At 53.2% G+C, this 15,119-nt stretch overlaps 1 protein-coding gene and 1 long non-coding RNA gene across 3 annotated transcripts in view; one reads left to right on the top strand and one right to left on the bottom strand.

The window, feature by feature from the left end:
• Ppp2r2c (protein phosphatase 2 regulatory subunit Bgamma) overlaps nucleotides 1-14,836 on the bottom strand; it is an 89,154-nt gene extending 74,318 nt beyond the window's left edge. Inside the window, exon 1 of one of the 2 annotated variants that reach the window (XM_021162830.3) lies at nucleotides 14,479-14,836. In XM_021162830.3, the coding sequence (XP_021018489.1) occupies nucleotides 14,479-14,548 (70 nt within the window). In that variant the 5' untranslated portion in view covers nucleotides 14,549-14,836. Of the gene's footprint in view, nucleotides 1-14,401; nucleotides 14,445-14,478 lie in introns of those variants that run through there. The other variant, XM_029477624.2, reaches the window with a different exon arrangement.
• On the top strand, nucleotides 6,618-9,569 carry LOC110294531 (uncharacterized). Its single transcript, XR_002377946.2, has 3 exons — nucleotides 6,618-6,668; nucleotides 8,333-8,408; nucleotides 9,524-9,569. It is a non-coding gene; the product is annotated as an uncharacterized LOC110294531 (long non-coding RNA).
• Nucleotides 14,837-15,119: the final 283 nt, after the last annotated feature.

Below are 15,119 nucleotides of genomic sequence, written 5' to 3'. Positions count from 1 at the left end.
CTTGTGCTCATAGCAATCCTCCTGCCTCAGGCTCTAGATGAAACTGAGATGACAGGTGTGAGCCACCAGCTTAGCTTCCTTTCCTGTTCTTAGGACAGGACATCCTGACAAAGTGCCGCTTAAGGGTTTCACGGTCAAACGTGCAAGTCAGAGCAGCGGGAACCCCAGCTGGTCACAGCACAGACAAGCCCAAGAAACCGAGCAATGACTACTCCCTAGGGCTGGCCAGCTTTTTCCATCTCTTACAGTCCAGGATGCCCTCGGGGAACAGCTCCACAGTTCAAAGGTTGTTCCTACAACAGTTACCACAATCATGATAGTCTCCTACAAATGCTCAAAGGCCCTTCTCTCAGGTAGTGCCAGATTCTGGCAAACACAACATCAGCTGTTATCCCAGCCCCACGCCTAGCTCAGACACTAGAATTGAAAGTACTGTGAATTCTGAGGAGTCATTTGTTTTCTTCCCTTGGCTAGGACAGTGGTCCAAGCCACACTGGTTTCTACTTGCTGGGGTCTGGGCAGTTGAAGCTGAGGAAAAGATCTTCAGTGCCTTGGAGAGCCCTTTCAAAATCTACAGCAGTGGGAGGCTCCATCCTTTGCTTTCCACTTCATGGGGTACCTGCAAGTTTCTAAAGCTGGGTGTGGTGGGGTTCCATGGAAGTATCCTAACTAGCCTGGGATGCCCCAGGCCCTGGATGTGAGAGTTTCTTCAACAGAGAGTGTTTCCCGAGCCTTGATTCCTTGAAGGCACTTCCACCCTGGTGGCACACTGTTTTCCTTTCTCATGGAGTCCTGGCTGCAGATGACCCTCTCCAAGGCCATCTTCTTTAGCAGTCCATGCCTAAGACGTCTACAATTTGCATTAATCCAAGTCCCACTTGATGAATACATTAATGGAGAGAGCATTCTCTCTCCAGGGCTTGCACAGAAGGCAAGTGTTCCTTCCACCTCTGAGCCTCCCTCCCAGCCCAAGGCAAACTTCTCTTCTCTTCAAGGCAAACATCTCTGCTGAATGCAGTTTTATCAGGCAATTACCATTCTGAATTATTCTTATTTGCAAAGCGTCCAGTGAGCTTGTCACAGGGGAAGTCCCATCCGTCCACCCAGGCTAGCTGTAACAAAATACCACAGCCTAGGTGGCATTTATTTCTCACAGGACTGGGGTCTAGAAGGTCAAGCAAGGCCCAGGCTAGTTTTCCATCAGGTGAAGACTTCTCCTGGATTCACAGCATCTCTTCACTGTGTTCGCAAGTCAGGGTGCAAAGGATCTGTCTGGGGAGTCAACCTTAGTGACTGAAACGCCTCCCAAAGGCCCTTCCACAGCGGTGTGGACTTAACGTGAACTTGCAGAGGACACCAACATTCCACACGGAGCCACAGAAGCGGCACAATGGTCCAATTAAGTTGTCTGTCCCTGGGCAGACAGATGTGTGTGGCCCACCAACATAGACTAAAAGACAGGACTTGGTCACATATCACAGTGCATGTCTAGGGCACAAGAGGCCCTCCAAAGCTGGTCCTCATTGGGACGGTTCAGTTCCCACACTGCTGTGAGAGCTCTGAACTATGTCATCCAGGGCTATAGCATTTAAGCTGCAAAATCAAAAATCCTCACTTACTGCAACTCCAACTATAAACGGACAACTACTGGTCCTGGGGAATTAGGCCAGGGGGGAAGTACGACACCTGGTGAGGAGCTCACTGGAGAGGGGCCCCTTCACTCCCTTCCTCCTTCAAATACACTTTTCGTGCCCCAGTAGTGGTGAGCTGGGTGCAGAGGCAGCAGACACACCCAGATGTCTGATGCCAAGGTGTGGGACAGGCCCTGAACTGCTGCAGAAAGGTTGTTGGGCTCCTGCCCTTTGCTCTCAGGTGGCTCCCTTCTCCCTAGGGGAGCCGCCATTTTGTCTGAGCTTTGTAGTCATCAGCAACAGAAGCCAAGACGGAAGCCAAGACGGTCTAACACAGGGGATCACCTGAGGGAGAGGAGGGTCAGAGGAGCCAGCAGAGTCACAGAGACCACACCTTTTGGGGCAAGTGGGAGGAGACAGTGAGCTAAGATGGAGAACTCAGTGTGAGAAGCCATGACTGGTCAGATAGCTTTCCATTTAAATCTCTCTGTCACTGGGCAGGTCTCTTCCCTCGATCTGACGCAGCTGGAGTACTTTACCTGCAGGGTCCTCTCTACTCACTGTGGTAGTCACTCACCCATACAAGTGACCCTGGCTGTTGGCTCTGCAAACCCCTTGGACTTTCTCCCAAAATGGCTGCTTCCAAACCCAAACATGCCCCAAAAAGCAGGGCCTGGCCTAGAGCACAGCCTATTGTTGGCCGGACTCCCAAGCCACACGCTGTCACCTCCTCCACGTCCTACTGGTTCTTCTTAGAAGATGGCAGCCACATATATGATCCAGGGCCAGGGCTGACAGCCAACCACACAAAATTAAACACTACAAGGAGCATATGAAAGAACAAGGAGTCGTGTTTGCTGCAGAGGTGACAGGTGATCAGAAAGACAGACAAGGAGGGTATACACATCCCTCAGCCGTGACACCACAGCCAGGAAGGACCTGCAAGGGGGCCTCAGCTCACCAACACTTCAGATCACCATGTCTTTACAGTCAAGTTGGCAAGTGTGGAAGGGTTGACTGGAGTGGGCTCTGGGGCACTGCTGAGTGAGGTCCTTGGGGAGACCTGGGAGTCCGGGAAGACATTCCAGAAGAAGCCCCACCTGCCTCCCGGAGAAAAAAAGCAAAGATGCACAAAAGTGTCCAGAGAGGGGCCCTTCGCAGTGGCCTGCATGACCCCTGGCAGATGGTGCTTCCACAACGCACACCAGCATGCAACTTATTAAAATTCCTAGGAAGAGTTCTTGACAGATATGACCAGTGGCAACGGTGCCCTTGGAATTCATTTATTGAAGCTGTACTCCCCCCCCCCTCGCCCCAGGAGCTCAGAATATGCCTGTACCTGGAGACAGATTCCCTGAAGAGGTGGCTGAGGTAAAATATGCTCTCATAGGTCGGTCCTAATCCAGTGTGCATGGTGGCCTTACAAGGACACAGTACATACACACACACAACACACACACACACACACACCAGAGAGAGAGAGAGACAGAGACAGAGAGACAGAGAGAGACAGAGACAGAGACACAGAAAGAACAAACCACATGAGGACACCACCAGCCAAGGAGAGCAGACCCTAGAGGCCACCTCTGACCATACCTTGACCTTGGATTTGTCACATCCAGTCCTGTGGGCTGACACATTTCTACTGTTTAAGTCACCTTATCCCCAGAACTTTGCTATGGCCGCACCCGTAGGCTCAGACAGAAGGCTGGGACCTTCTAACCTGAAAGCTGTCGATGTATATTAGTAAGGGGGAGCTTAAAAAGCAAAACCCAGCATTAGCATTTAATAAACAACCCAAAGATGCTCGTTTTACTTAAGGAGTCAATACAAGAATGGACAGCCAAAATATGGATCACTACCTATGATAAACAAGTGATGGGTGGACAGATGGATAGACAGGGCAGACAGATACGGGTGATAAGATGAATAAACAACAGATATATGATAGATGATAAGTAGATGATATGCAGGTAAATTGAGGAATATATATATATACATATATATATATATGTATATATATATATGAAAATACCCCAAGCTTTCAGTAGTGGGGTTTCCTTTTGCTGTATTTCCTGACCTTCATACACTTGAGCATTTATTCTGTGATATTACAACAGAAATTAAAATGCTTTCAAACAAGGACAGGACCACCTCTACATGACCTCGGGGTTGACAGTTCAAAATCCAAACTCCTTATTGGAGCATTTAAAACCATTTACAAGTCTCCGTCCTACACTGCTCCCCACCACTCTATGAATCTTCTGCATTTAACAATCTCATAACCTGCTCCTGCAAGGCCGTCCCCCTCCCTGACTTCACTCCCATGAAGCCAGTACCTGTGTCCACCTTGGCCGCCTGGGCTCAACCTTTCAGGCCTCAACTTAGATATCTCCTTCCCAAGAAAAGGCATCCCTGACCTCCCTTGGCAATTTCTGCCTCTCCACTCTGGTCCCTCATCACCAGGGACAGGGGGACACTGAGGCCAACAAGGTTTGGGTGAGGGTATCTGCTATGGAATTCTTTTGGCTGTCCTGGAACTATATAGACCAGGTTGGCTCCAAACTCAGAGATCCTTCTGCCTCCAGAGTGCTGCAATTAAAGATGTGTGTACCACACCCAGAGCTACAGAATTCTTGCGGGGGGGGGGGGGGGGCTTTTAGACTGAAAGCAAGAGCTTTAGTTTGGTCAGGTCATGTGGCAAAGATGGCAGCCCACCAAGATCCACACTCTCTTAATAATAACACCATTCCTGGGTTACCTAGCCACAGACTACACTCTCCAGCTCCCCCTTACAGCCAGGTAGATCCAGGTGATTAGCTCCAGCCAGAATGCGGTGGGGCGGGGGGGGGGGGGGGGAGTGAAAGGTACCACTTGTGAGCCAAAGTGTCTGGAAGGCCAGTGAACTACATCCACAAAGCATCTCAAAGAACATTTGGAAGGAGAAAGCTGACAGGTGGAAGGGTCTGGTCCCCCATAATGCTGCCCACCACCGGGCTGGCCACATCTGTGATGATTAACTGCTATTAACACAGTCTAGAATCACCTGGTATCCTGGTCTCTGGATAACCCTGGAAGGGATCTTCTCAGTTGGGCTAACTGAAGATCGGAAGACCTGGGGTTGGATCATTCCATGGGCGGGGTCGTGGACTGAATGAGGCACAGACATTGGCTTAAAAGGACCGAATGAGGCACCATCATTTACCTTCCCTTTTCCGACTGCGGACACGAGGTAACCAGCTACGTCAAGCTCCTGTAGCCCTGATTTCCCCACCGTGGTGGGCTGTACTTTGAACTGAGCCCCCCAAATAAACCCTGTCTCCCTTGAGTTGCTGTCAGAATGATTTATCATACAGGCAAGCACAACACTCAGCCACTGGGTCTGGGGCTTCTGTGGAACTGGTGTCAAGTATGGCATTACCACACTCTAGATGACAGCCCACCCTCTGCTCCCAGAGAGTGCTGGTTCCCCACACACTGACGAGTGCTGGGGTGAAGGCCGCTCAGCAGCAACAGGAGCACACATGGGTGAGTACGGGCTAGTCCTTTTGCCGCTCTCACCCTGGGGGAAAAGATTGCTCATTCCATCTGTACTGGGCTCTGCCGGGTTGACCTATGTGTCACCCCACACAGCACCTGCCACACCTCAAAGGGACGTCATCCCTACCACTCTCCCTCCATCTTCCATGTGGTCACCAAGTGTGGCCTTCCCTTTAGCTACTGAGCAAGTCTGAACCAGCTGGGGTGCTGGAAGCCCCTGGTAAAGGAGCCAGACTTCTCACCATTTGGCATGGACCCGTGGAGGTGACACTGTGATCCTAACAAGGCCATACCGAGTGCCTTCAGCAGGTTGGCAGTTTAAAAAATGGATCATGAAACCACTTAAGAGAGGCCCAGACAGTTGCAGGCATGGGCCTCACATCCTTCTCCATATCAGTACACATAAGGAGAAGATTCAGGAACAATTGTGAAGCTCCTGCACATTTCCAAAGCCTCCAGCTGAAGCCTGGGTGCTTGGGAGTCCCTACGCTTTGAAAACGAGGAATGAGTGTCAGGGTTCCATGGCAGCCGTGTCCCACCAATGCTGGTATCCTAAGTGGCCACACCCTGGACAGACAGGATGCTGTGGGCCTCACTGGGTATTCCGCGTGCTCTGATTTTACGGAGGGGTTAACTGAGGTGTGGGCACTTGCCTAGCATCTTCTTTCATGGGGAATAAAGCTGGAGTTTAAAAGCAGGCAGGCCATCTGCACACGGGCTTGGCCACCACATTTAGTAACAGGGACCACCAGGGCAGGGACAGCTGGCCTGCTCACTTCTGATTACACGCCATGCCTTAGGAGGTAGAGTCTGAGACGTCTGTGCAAGTTGGCAATTATGGGCTCCTTGGAGAAAAGGGCCCTACGGTGCAGAGGGGAAGAAGGGAGGGTCCACAGATTTCTGCCTGGTAGCTCTGAAAGCTGCAGGGTGCATATCACTCCCCAGGCCTGGGATGGTGATGCAGTAGGCCATGGGGCTTTAGTGCTCTTTAGGCAGGACAGCCGGTGCACAGTCAGTGTTTGTGCCTGGCAGTGTCTGGGCTCCTCTCCTGAGCCCAGAACACAGTTAGTTGCCTGCTGCCCAGGGAGCAGGACCCACCCAAAGAGCTGTGACCCTGACACAGTAAGGCCATTGTCCTCCAGGACATGAGCTGAATGGCCCATTGAGGCAGAACAAAGGCTGCCCACAGGCTCTGGCTTGGCAGTGTGGGTGGCTCCTCACCAGGATGGGGTCCTCAGCCCGAGGTTACTTTAGGCTTGAATACACAGGTGATCCCATAAGGTGAACCTGGAGCCTGGGCCCATCCTGCCACCTGCCTTCAGGAGTGACGGGGTTAAAATTTGAACTCTAAAATCAAAGAAGCTCTAGAGGCTGAAGCAGGAGTGAAAGTCCAAGGCCCGTCTGGGCAACTTGGTGAACCAGTCTCAAAATGAAAATAAGAAACCTACAGTGTGGCTCGGTGGTAGAACACTCGCCTAGCATGTGGGAAGAAGAGAAGTAAGTGGGTGTCCCTTGTCCCTATCCCATGTCCTCACCCTTAGTTTCTTAAATGCTGTGATCTTGAAGGTTAATGTCTCTGGATGTCGCCGTTTAGACACATTGTCTAGCAGAGCTGACTCCTTCGACAGAGATATACCGCAGGCAGAGGGCCATGTAGGGGACAAGTGGCCATGCGAGGTCTGCAATGCTGGGCCCTGAAGAGGAGAAGCCTGTTCCAAGCCTCACCTCCTTAGAGTCCCCCCACTCCCCAGAACCTCAGCTCTAAGAGACGTGCTTGGAAATTTCAAGACTGGACAGCATAGTCAGATTTGCCCCACAAACTTGGTACAGGGTCCTTGCCAACTGCCCAGGCTGTGCCCCACAAGACCAGCCCTGCAGCCAAGCCTGGAAAACCACAGGACCTCATGCTAAGTTAGAAAAGCAGCTTCAATCTTGTCTCTATAATGACATTACTGTTGTTATTAAAAACAGACCCAGGCATGGAGACAGACTCAGTGGAAGCTTGCAGGCTGCTGGCATGGGCAGCCTCAAAGACCTTTCACCTGCCAATTCCCACCTTCCACACCTGCTATCCTCTCCCCAGAACCCCCGGGGAAAAGCAAGAACCAGAAGCCGATGAGGGAATACACCAAAACTTGCTTGTGAGGAGGAAAAGACACAAAGCTACCATTTGTGCCTGCTCAACTCCAGCTGAGGGGACCCAGGTGTGATGGTAGCACCATAGCACCAGAGACATGGGAAGGAAGGTCAAGAACGTGAGGTCAGCTTCCGCTACATAGCATGATTCAGAAGCCAGCCTGGGCTACATGAGACAGGGCAGGCTGAGGCAAGGGTTTAGGGAAACTAGAGTGGGGGCTTCCTTCCCCACATTAACTGCAGTATCTACACAGCACTTGGGTCGTTGAGCGTTATGAAATGTAAGTTACCAGGCAACACAGGGAAACTGAGGCCCAGAGATGTGAACGAAGTGACCTACATCCCCCAACCCCTTAACGGGAGGCTATGGAGCCTAGGAAGGCTCACTAGCCCTCTGCGACAGAAGGAAGCAAGGGGAGCACCAATCTAGCAAACACTGGCTCTTCCTGGACTGCACTTCAGCACCACCAACCCCTCCCCTAAACTCAGTTTCCTCATAGGTGGGGGTGGGGCTTTGGCTGGCCAGGCTGATGAGTTCTGATGAGGCTTTGGCCATATCTCATTTGTAGATGGCATGAGGAGAGGGCCCTGAGCTCCAGTCCCTGGTGAGTTGAGAACAATTTTTCCCAATGGCAGAGGGAAGCTCACAGAGACACTGACAGCAGTGCATGGAGGGAAATCCAGGGCCAAGCAGCATAAGAGTTGCCGACTTGAGTTGCATAGAGACACAGGAGGAGCTCCCCAGATAAGGAGCTGGTGCAAACCCCTCCAGGTTTTCCTACCTTCGGTCTCCTGGGTGTTAAAGGCTTCCTCCTGGGTTTCCTGACAGAAAGCCTGAGGTAAACACCGGGTCTAGAAATCTCCCTCCTACTACAAACAATGCAGGCTTAATACTCGTCCCCCACCCAGGGTGCCAAGATGGCTATGAGAAACCATGGGGCTTCTGTATTCTATCAAGTGGGCTCCACCTCCGATATACTTTATCTTATACTCACTCTCCAGAACAAAACCCTGTTCCCATTCAGGAAGCTGCTGTGCGATGAAATTACCCTTGGACCAATCAGAGGAGCCACTGCCTGAGGTCTCTTTCTAGGTGCACAGGTAAGGGAGGGGAGGCTGGTCAACAGAGGGATCCGCCTAGATACCGGACATTGGATGGATGGGCTAAACCCCACAGGCCAGACCCCTGCTCATCTGAAACCCGTGCATTTGTCCAGCTACAAAGCCTATGGGGTCCTGTAGGGACAGACAACTCTAACATCACACAGAGTAGTACACAGGCACAGGTAAAGAGACACCTACATCCTGGAGTGACGCCTGAGGGATTTCAGGAACCAAGAGACCATGCTCCCTCAGTACGTACCATGTGCAAACAGGGCAACTGGTCACTGCTGGGACTGCCCCTAGGCTGAGTGCCTGTCCCAAGACCACAGCTGCGAGCTGTGGACAGCCCAGAGGATATGCTGAACAGTACACTAAGAGAAGGATGGGTGTGTGGACTAGGTCTAGCCAAGCCCAGACATGTCCATCTTAGTCTGTAACTGAGTCTGGGGCCTGTCTCAAAACAGAGCCAAGCAGCATCCTTTGGGAGATCTATGTAGTTCTTGAAAATGTCTGACAGACACTTGCCAGCACCCCATTCTAGAGCTCCCCCTTTCTTAGGCTCAGATCCCTTCACTACCCTGATAGCTTCTACTTCGTTATTTATTCCTGTTTCCCAGTAGCCCCATCCTACAACCCTCTAGGTCTTAGGCTCAAGGCCCCACCACCACCCTAACAGCTTCCATTTCCCGAGTTCTCTGTGCCCTGCACCCACAGCCAAAAGCACACCAACCCTCAACACAGCTGAGTTCAGTCAAGAACATGCACCCCAAAACCCACCTAGCTATCTTAATTCACACCAAGGCGTGTTTGTGCCATGGGATGGGGCTACAGTGCAGCTGGATACTCAGATGAGGTTCTGTGGCCTTCTCTGCCCCTCTATGGGGGTGATCCAAAGAGTGAACAAGCCCATCTGAGGTGATCTTTTGCAAGTGGGCACAGCTGAATGTCACAAGATGGCAGTTGTGTGGCTCAGAGGCTAGTCCTGTACCTCAAAGGATAAGAGGATTATGTCCAGGGAGAAAGAGAGAAAACCTGCAGCTCTGACTTTAGAATCAGAGACAATGAATAAGAAGGACACTTGCAGGTCACTGAATCTGCCTTTCCCTCACCAGATGAGAAGGTGGACATGAGACTTCTCCACACTGACAGCTAATTAGCAACACACGACTGTCGAAGCCATTCTCCCCGAGACAGCCGAGGTCTGCGTGTCAACAGGGCGCTCTGAGTTTTCATCTCAACAACTCGTGAGTCAGGCTGACCCAGGCTGACCCAAAGACAATAGAAGAAGTCATGGCACCAGGCTATCTGGAGAGAGCTCTTGGTATAAAGTACCCTGAGTGGGACTGGGGCTGGGGTGGGGGGCTGGGACCTCTACTCCAAAATTAGAAGGATCTCCAGAATTAGCAGGGGGGGCAGTGGGGGGGGGAGAACGGAATCATCTTCCTAGTTCCTATATTCAGTCAATAGCGTGTTTGGCGTGCAAACATGAGGGTGAGAGTTCAATCTCCAGAAGGTACACAAAAGCCCGCCGTGCACGTGCACAGATAAGTAACCCCAACGTGGGGGGGGGGGGCAGAGATAGGTGGCTCCCTAGTGCTCACTGGCAAGTCAGCCAGCCCTAACAATATGCTATGGGTTCGAGGGAAGATCCAATTTCCCCCAAAAGAAATAACTATGGGGCTGGAGCAACAGCTCATCAGTTAAAGAGTACTTGCAGTTCTTCCAGGGGACCTGCGTTCAATTTCCAGAGCCCATAGAATGGCTGAGAAGCATGTGTAACTCCAGTTCCAGAGGATCCAATGCCCTCTTCTTACATCTCTGGGCAACAGGCACACCTTAGGGTAGCAAAAGAGCTGATTGTACATGCTGGTACAATAGAGGGAAGTGCCTCTATGTGGGCAGATCATCCATTCCAAATGGAGGAAAGATGGCATAATGAAGACATGCTAGACCAAAGCAAGCCAGAAAATCAGAAGTGCAGACCCCTGACTCTGCATCTCCACATGCCGTGCCAGAACTTCAGCTCCCTCCAGCTCTGTGGACTGCCACACACTTCTCTCTCTTGGGCTGGTCCCACACCCGGTCTGCAGCTCTCCTCAGCAGGCATCCCATGACCCTGGCATCCCCAACATCTTGGGGTTTCCAAGGCAATCTAGGCTTCACATTCACAGCGTCATACAATGGCCTTTCTGGGCCTCCACCCAGTGACACTCCTGATGCATGCCTGGCCTCAGTAGCTTTCCTTGACCACGGAGGGAGCACCCTACAACCCTTTCCTTATATCCTTGACTCTAAAGCCAGAGCCAGTGGCCGAAGCGCCCACGTTCTGCAGTTTGATGGGGCTGGAACTTGCTCCCCTTCTTCAATCACATCTGCGTCAGCTTTCCTTTGTAGCCGGATTCCTTCTGAGCTTAAGCTTTCCTTTAATTCCTTTTCACAGGTTGCAGCCTTAGCTGGGTGGGTCTCGCCCTGAAGTCACCACTCCCTTTTATCCATTTAACATGAAACTTTAATTTTTTATCTCCTGGAGCCCTGGACTCAGCTCTATTACACTTCCTGGTGCTCCTTTCTCTTCTAACTGTACATTTTGTACTTAATCTTTGTTCCAGCTTTCTCCTTTTCATGATAGATCTGCGTAAGAGTGATTACCAATAACCACATATCGGAATCAATACTAGGCTGTCTTGCAATTTCCTCTGCTAACACCATGAATCAAAAAAAAAAAAAAAAAAAAAAAAACCTACTTCAATTTAGCTTCAGGCAGACTTTTAGGACAAGAGCAAAAAGCAGCTACATTCTTTGCCAAAATATCACAAGAATGGTCTCTAAGCCACTTACTAATGGTATTCTTCCACTCTGAAACCTCTTGAGCTGGGTGGGCCCCCACAGTTCAAATTGCCCCCAGCATTGTCTTCCATACTTCCATATTCCAATTAGGCCCTGCTGAAAGTGTTCAACCACTTTTCTAGTGTGAAGTCCCAGAGTCTTCCATCCCCCCACCCCCAAACCGCATGGTGAAGCCTGTCACTGCAATACTTGCTCCCTGGTACCGACCTCTGACTTAGTCACTGCTCTATTGCTGTGAGGAGACACCATGACCACGGCAACTCTTATAGAAGAAAGCTCAGTTTCAAAGGCTTGCTTAGTCCCTACTGGGTGGCAGGAAGCATGACAGCAAACATGGCAGCCATGGTGCTGGAGAAATGACTGAGACTTCTACATCCTCATCTGCAGGCAGAGAGATGGAGACTGAGTCTGGCACAGGCTTCTGAAACCCCAGAGCCTACCCCCAATGACACACTTCCTCTAACAAGGCCACACCTCCTAATCCTTCCAGTCCTACTATACAGTTCCACTCTGGGTTACTAAGCATTCAAATATAGGAGCCTCTGGGGCTGTTCTCATTCAAACTACCACAGTGTGAACAGAACTCGAACTGCTCTGAGGAGATAAGATGTCACTGGACTGGGAATTCAAGAGTCTTGTAGGAGCTGGTCTTCCGAAATGACAGGGTGTCTCGAGAGAAGAGAGAGACAGTGAAATGCACAGTGACAAGAAGAAAATGGCTAGCTTAAGGAACAGCAGTAAAAGGCAAAGCTAGAGCATATGAGTGAGCAAGGAGCCCACCTCCAGGGGGGATGGGAAGACATACACCTCCGTCTTTTGCAAAAACAAGTATCTAAGACTCAATGGCGATGGTAACATTACCAAATGCCTCCAGGAAACCCCATCCTATCTGTGAGCATTTTACACTCTCGGGGGGCCATGGTCATCTCAACAATCCTGAGCTAGAGGACACTGTGATTTACAGGGAAGCCAAATGGAGCCCAGTGACTCATCTAGGGAGGCTGAGCAAGTCGAGAGCTGTAAGCAGAACCTGAACACAATTCTGTAGACCAGGTGACAAATCTGTGACCTTGAAGTCAGGATGAAAATCTGTCAGGATGCTATAGTATGAAGGGAGGGGAGAGAGGAGCAGGGGGGAGCAGGGGGGAGCGGGGGGGGGGGCTTCATTTAGGGAGATCAAAATTCCTACATCCTTCCAGTTAGATTCTATGGGAGTTTCACTCTATAACGTTACTCTGCATCTCTGAAGGGTAGGGGTATCTGAGTCCTGGGTCCTACACACACTGCTCACTGTCCAGGACTCATGGTGAGAATTTTCCACCACGCCCTATGTGAAACGCTAGGGCACAGTAGGTGCTCAACACATTTCAACTGCCAATCACCTCTACAGATCGAAGGTGGCCCTTCCTCGATTTCTCATAATTTGTTTCCTCCCATTGTACAAATAGGAAAACTGAGGTATATGAAAACATGCTTTCCCACAGGTCACAGGGCTCTTTACTATAACACAGGATGAATGAGGGCAAGGGACCTCCCTCCAACCCGAGCGTTGGAATCCGAAAGTTCAGCGGATGGCAGTAGCGGCCACCGAACCATGAATTTCAGGTAAGTCCTCCAGCGAACCTTGCTGGGGTGGGTTTATTAAAGAAGAGGATGTAGGATACCGGATGGGAGCAATACTTTGCGCTGTCCCCCTGTGTGGTGGGCACCATGCGTTTTGTGATTGGTACACAAAAGCTCTGAGGCCCGCTGGATCGTTCCCAGCGTGCAGATGAGGAAACTGAGGCTTTCACCGGGAAAGCCAGAGCAACAACTGGCCCTGCACACGACTCCCTGCCAAGAAGCCCCGCAGCGGACCGGCCACGCAGGCTGCCTTCTGCCATTAGGCAGGCTGTGAGCAGATAATCATCTTCACGAAGCGCGACCCTCCTCCGCATCACCCAGCGGGCGACAAAGGGCTGAGTTCTGCGCCAGGAGCCTCCCAAAGCCCCGTTAGGGCAGCGCCGCCACCCAGCCCCGGCCTGGCAGCCCTGCCCCCTCTCCCCGCACACCCCGCGGCAACGCGTGACTCAGCGGTTCTCCTCGGCGCGCGGAGCCCAGCTCTCAGCATCAGCATCAGCACGCCCGGGTCGCACACCTAGCCTCTGCCTCCGGGGTCCGCGCGCCCGCCGGGAGTCGCCGCGCCCGCCTCATTTCCGGCGGAGCTCGGCACTGGGGAGGCCATGCCCACGCAGGATCCTTGGAGCAGGCACCCACGCGCGCCAGCCCCCGGGACTCAGCGCCAGGGCCCCTCCCACCGGGTCAGCCACCTGCTTAAACCATGGACACCCTTCCAACTAGGCCCACAGCCCCGGGGAAGAGGCGCCTACGCTGCCCGGGAAGCTCACCAGCACCCGTATGCAGGCGGGCTACTGTGGCTAGGTCTGGTACTCCCTCACTGCAGCCTATTCACTTCTCCGGCCCCTGGCTGAGCTCTGGAGCTGTCCCCACCGTTCCTGTGGCCAGTCAGGGCCTGGGGACTCCGGAAGTTACCGTCACATTAGCAAAGGACACCGATCCTCTGAATCCCACCAGCCTTTGGTGGGGGCTGACGCACAGGGCCAACTTAGGGGGTTTTAAACGCAGAACCTGTTTGGGGTAGCATGCCCCACTTTTCCAGAAAACCATGAAGGTCTGGCCAAGCTCCTGTCTCAGTAGCACTACCTAGGAATAAAACAGAAGCCCCTACGAGCCTCCTTCCCCCTCCCACGCAAGGGAACTGCCTCTGGAGGCCAGGGAGGTGCCAGGGCAGCTGAACCCTAGAGGATCTGGTAATGGAATTTTTCCCTCCTGGGTCCCTCTCTAGGGAGTGGGCAATCTAGAAATTTCTGCGAGCTCTGGCCCCGCTGAAAGGGCAAATGAAGGATTTTTAAGCCTTTCCAGGTCCTGGAGATTTCCACGCCAGATCTGCTGTAGCCTTGGGCTTTGTAAATGATAGTCAGGGCCCGATCCAATGCCACCCGGCGGGGGAAGGACAGATGCGGTCCCGAGGGCAGCACGGAGGAGGGCGCTGGGCAGCGGCCGAAGCCCCCGGGTTCCCTCCCTCCCGGCCCGGGGTCGGGGTGGGGGTGGGGGGGACACGACACACAGCGCGCGGTCCAAACCTTCGGAGGGCATTCGGTGCGACGGCATCCCCACGCCGCGGCCGGCCGGAGGGGGTCTCAGACAACACGTACGTTACCTTCTGTCACATAGCTGTGGTCCCGCAGGAAGCTGTGGTTAATTTTCCGCGTGTCCGTGTCCTCGCCCATTGAAGGCCGCGCCCGGTGCCCTGGGCATGCCCCGCCGCCGCACACCGATGCAATCCGCAGAGGTCGCGCCGGGCGCGCGGGCCATGCCGCCGCAGCCTAGCAGGGTCTCGGGCCGCCGGGGCCCGGGAGGGCGGGCATCGCGGTCGGGTGGTCGGGGATAGGCGGGCGGGCGCCGCGCTCAGGCGAGCGTACGGCGGGCAGGCGGCGGCCGCAGCGTGGGGCGGGCCGGGGCTCGGGCGCGCATCCCGGCCGCTCCGTTCGCGCTGCGTCCGGGCGCCTGGCGGTGGCGGCGGCGAGGGGACGCGCGCGGCGCTGAGCCGGGCTGCGCCGTGGCGGGGCCGTGTCGCAGGCCCCTCCCTCCGCTGCACGCCTCTCCGCCCCCGGCCGTGCAGCCATCGCGCAGGTGGAGCTGATGCGCCGAGCCCCGCCACAGCGGTCACCTCCGGAACCAGGGACACCTATCTAGAGTTGAGGCCACCTTGGTGGCCAGGTGTTGCAATTAGGGACAAGGTGGTTGGAGGAGAGACTTGGGGGGGGGGGGGTCGGGAGCGCGAGGATATCGCGGCCCTTT

This window comes from Mus caroli, unplaced genomic scaffold (genome assembly GCF_978045245.1).
Source record: "Mus caroli unplaced genomic scaffold, Mus_caroli_1 scaffold_4, whole genome shotgun sequence".
Classification (NCBI taxonomy): domain Eukaryota; kingdom Metazoa; phylum Chordata; class Mammalia; order Rodentia; family Muridae; genus Mus; species Mus caroli.
The sequence above is the reverse complement of the archived record's forward strand: the minus strand, read 5'-3'. Positions and strand labels throughout refer to the sequence as shown.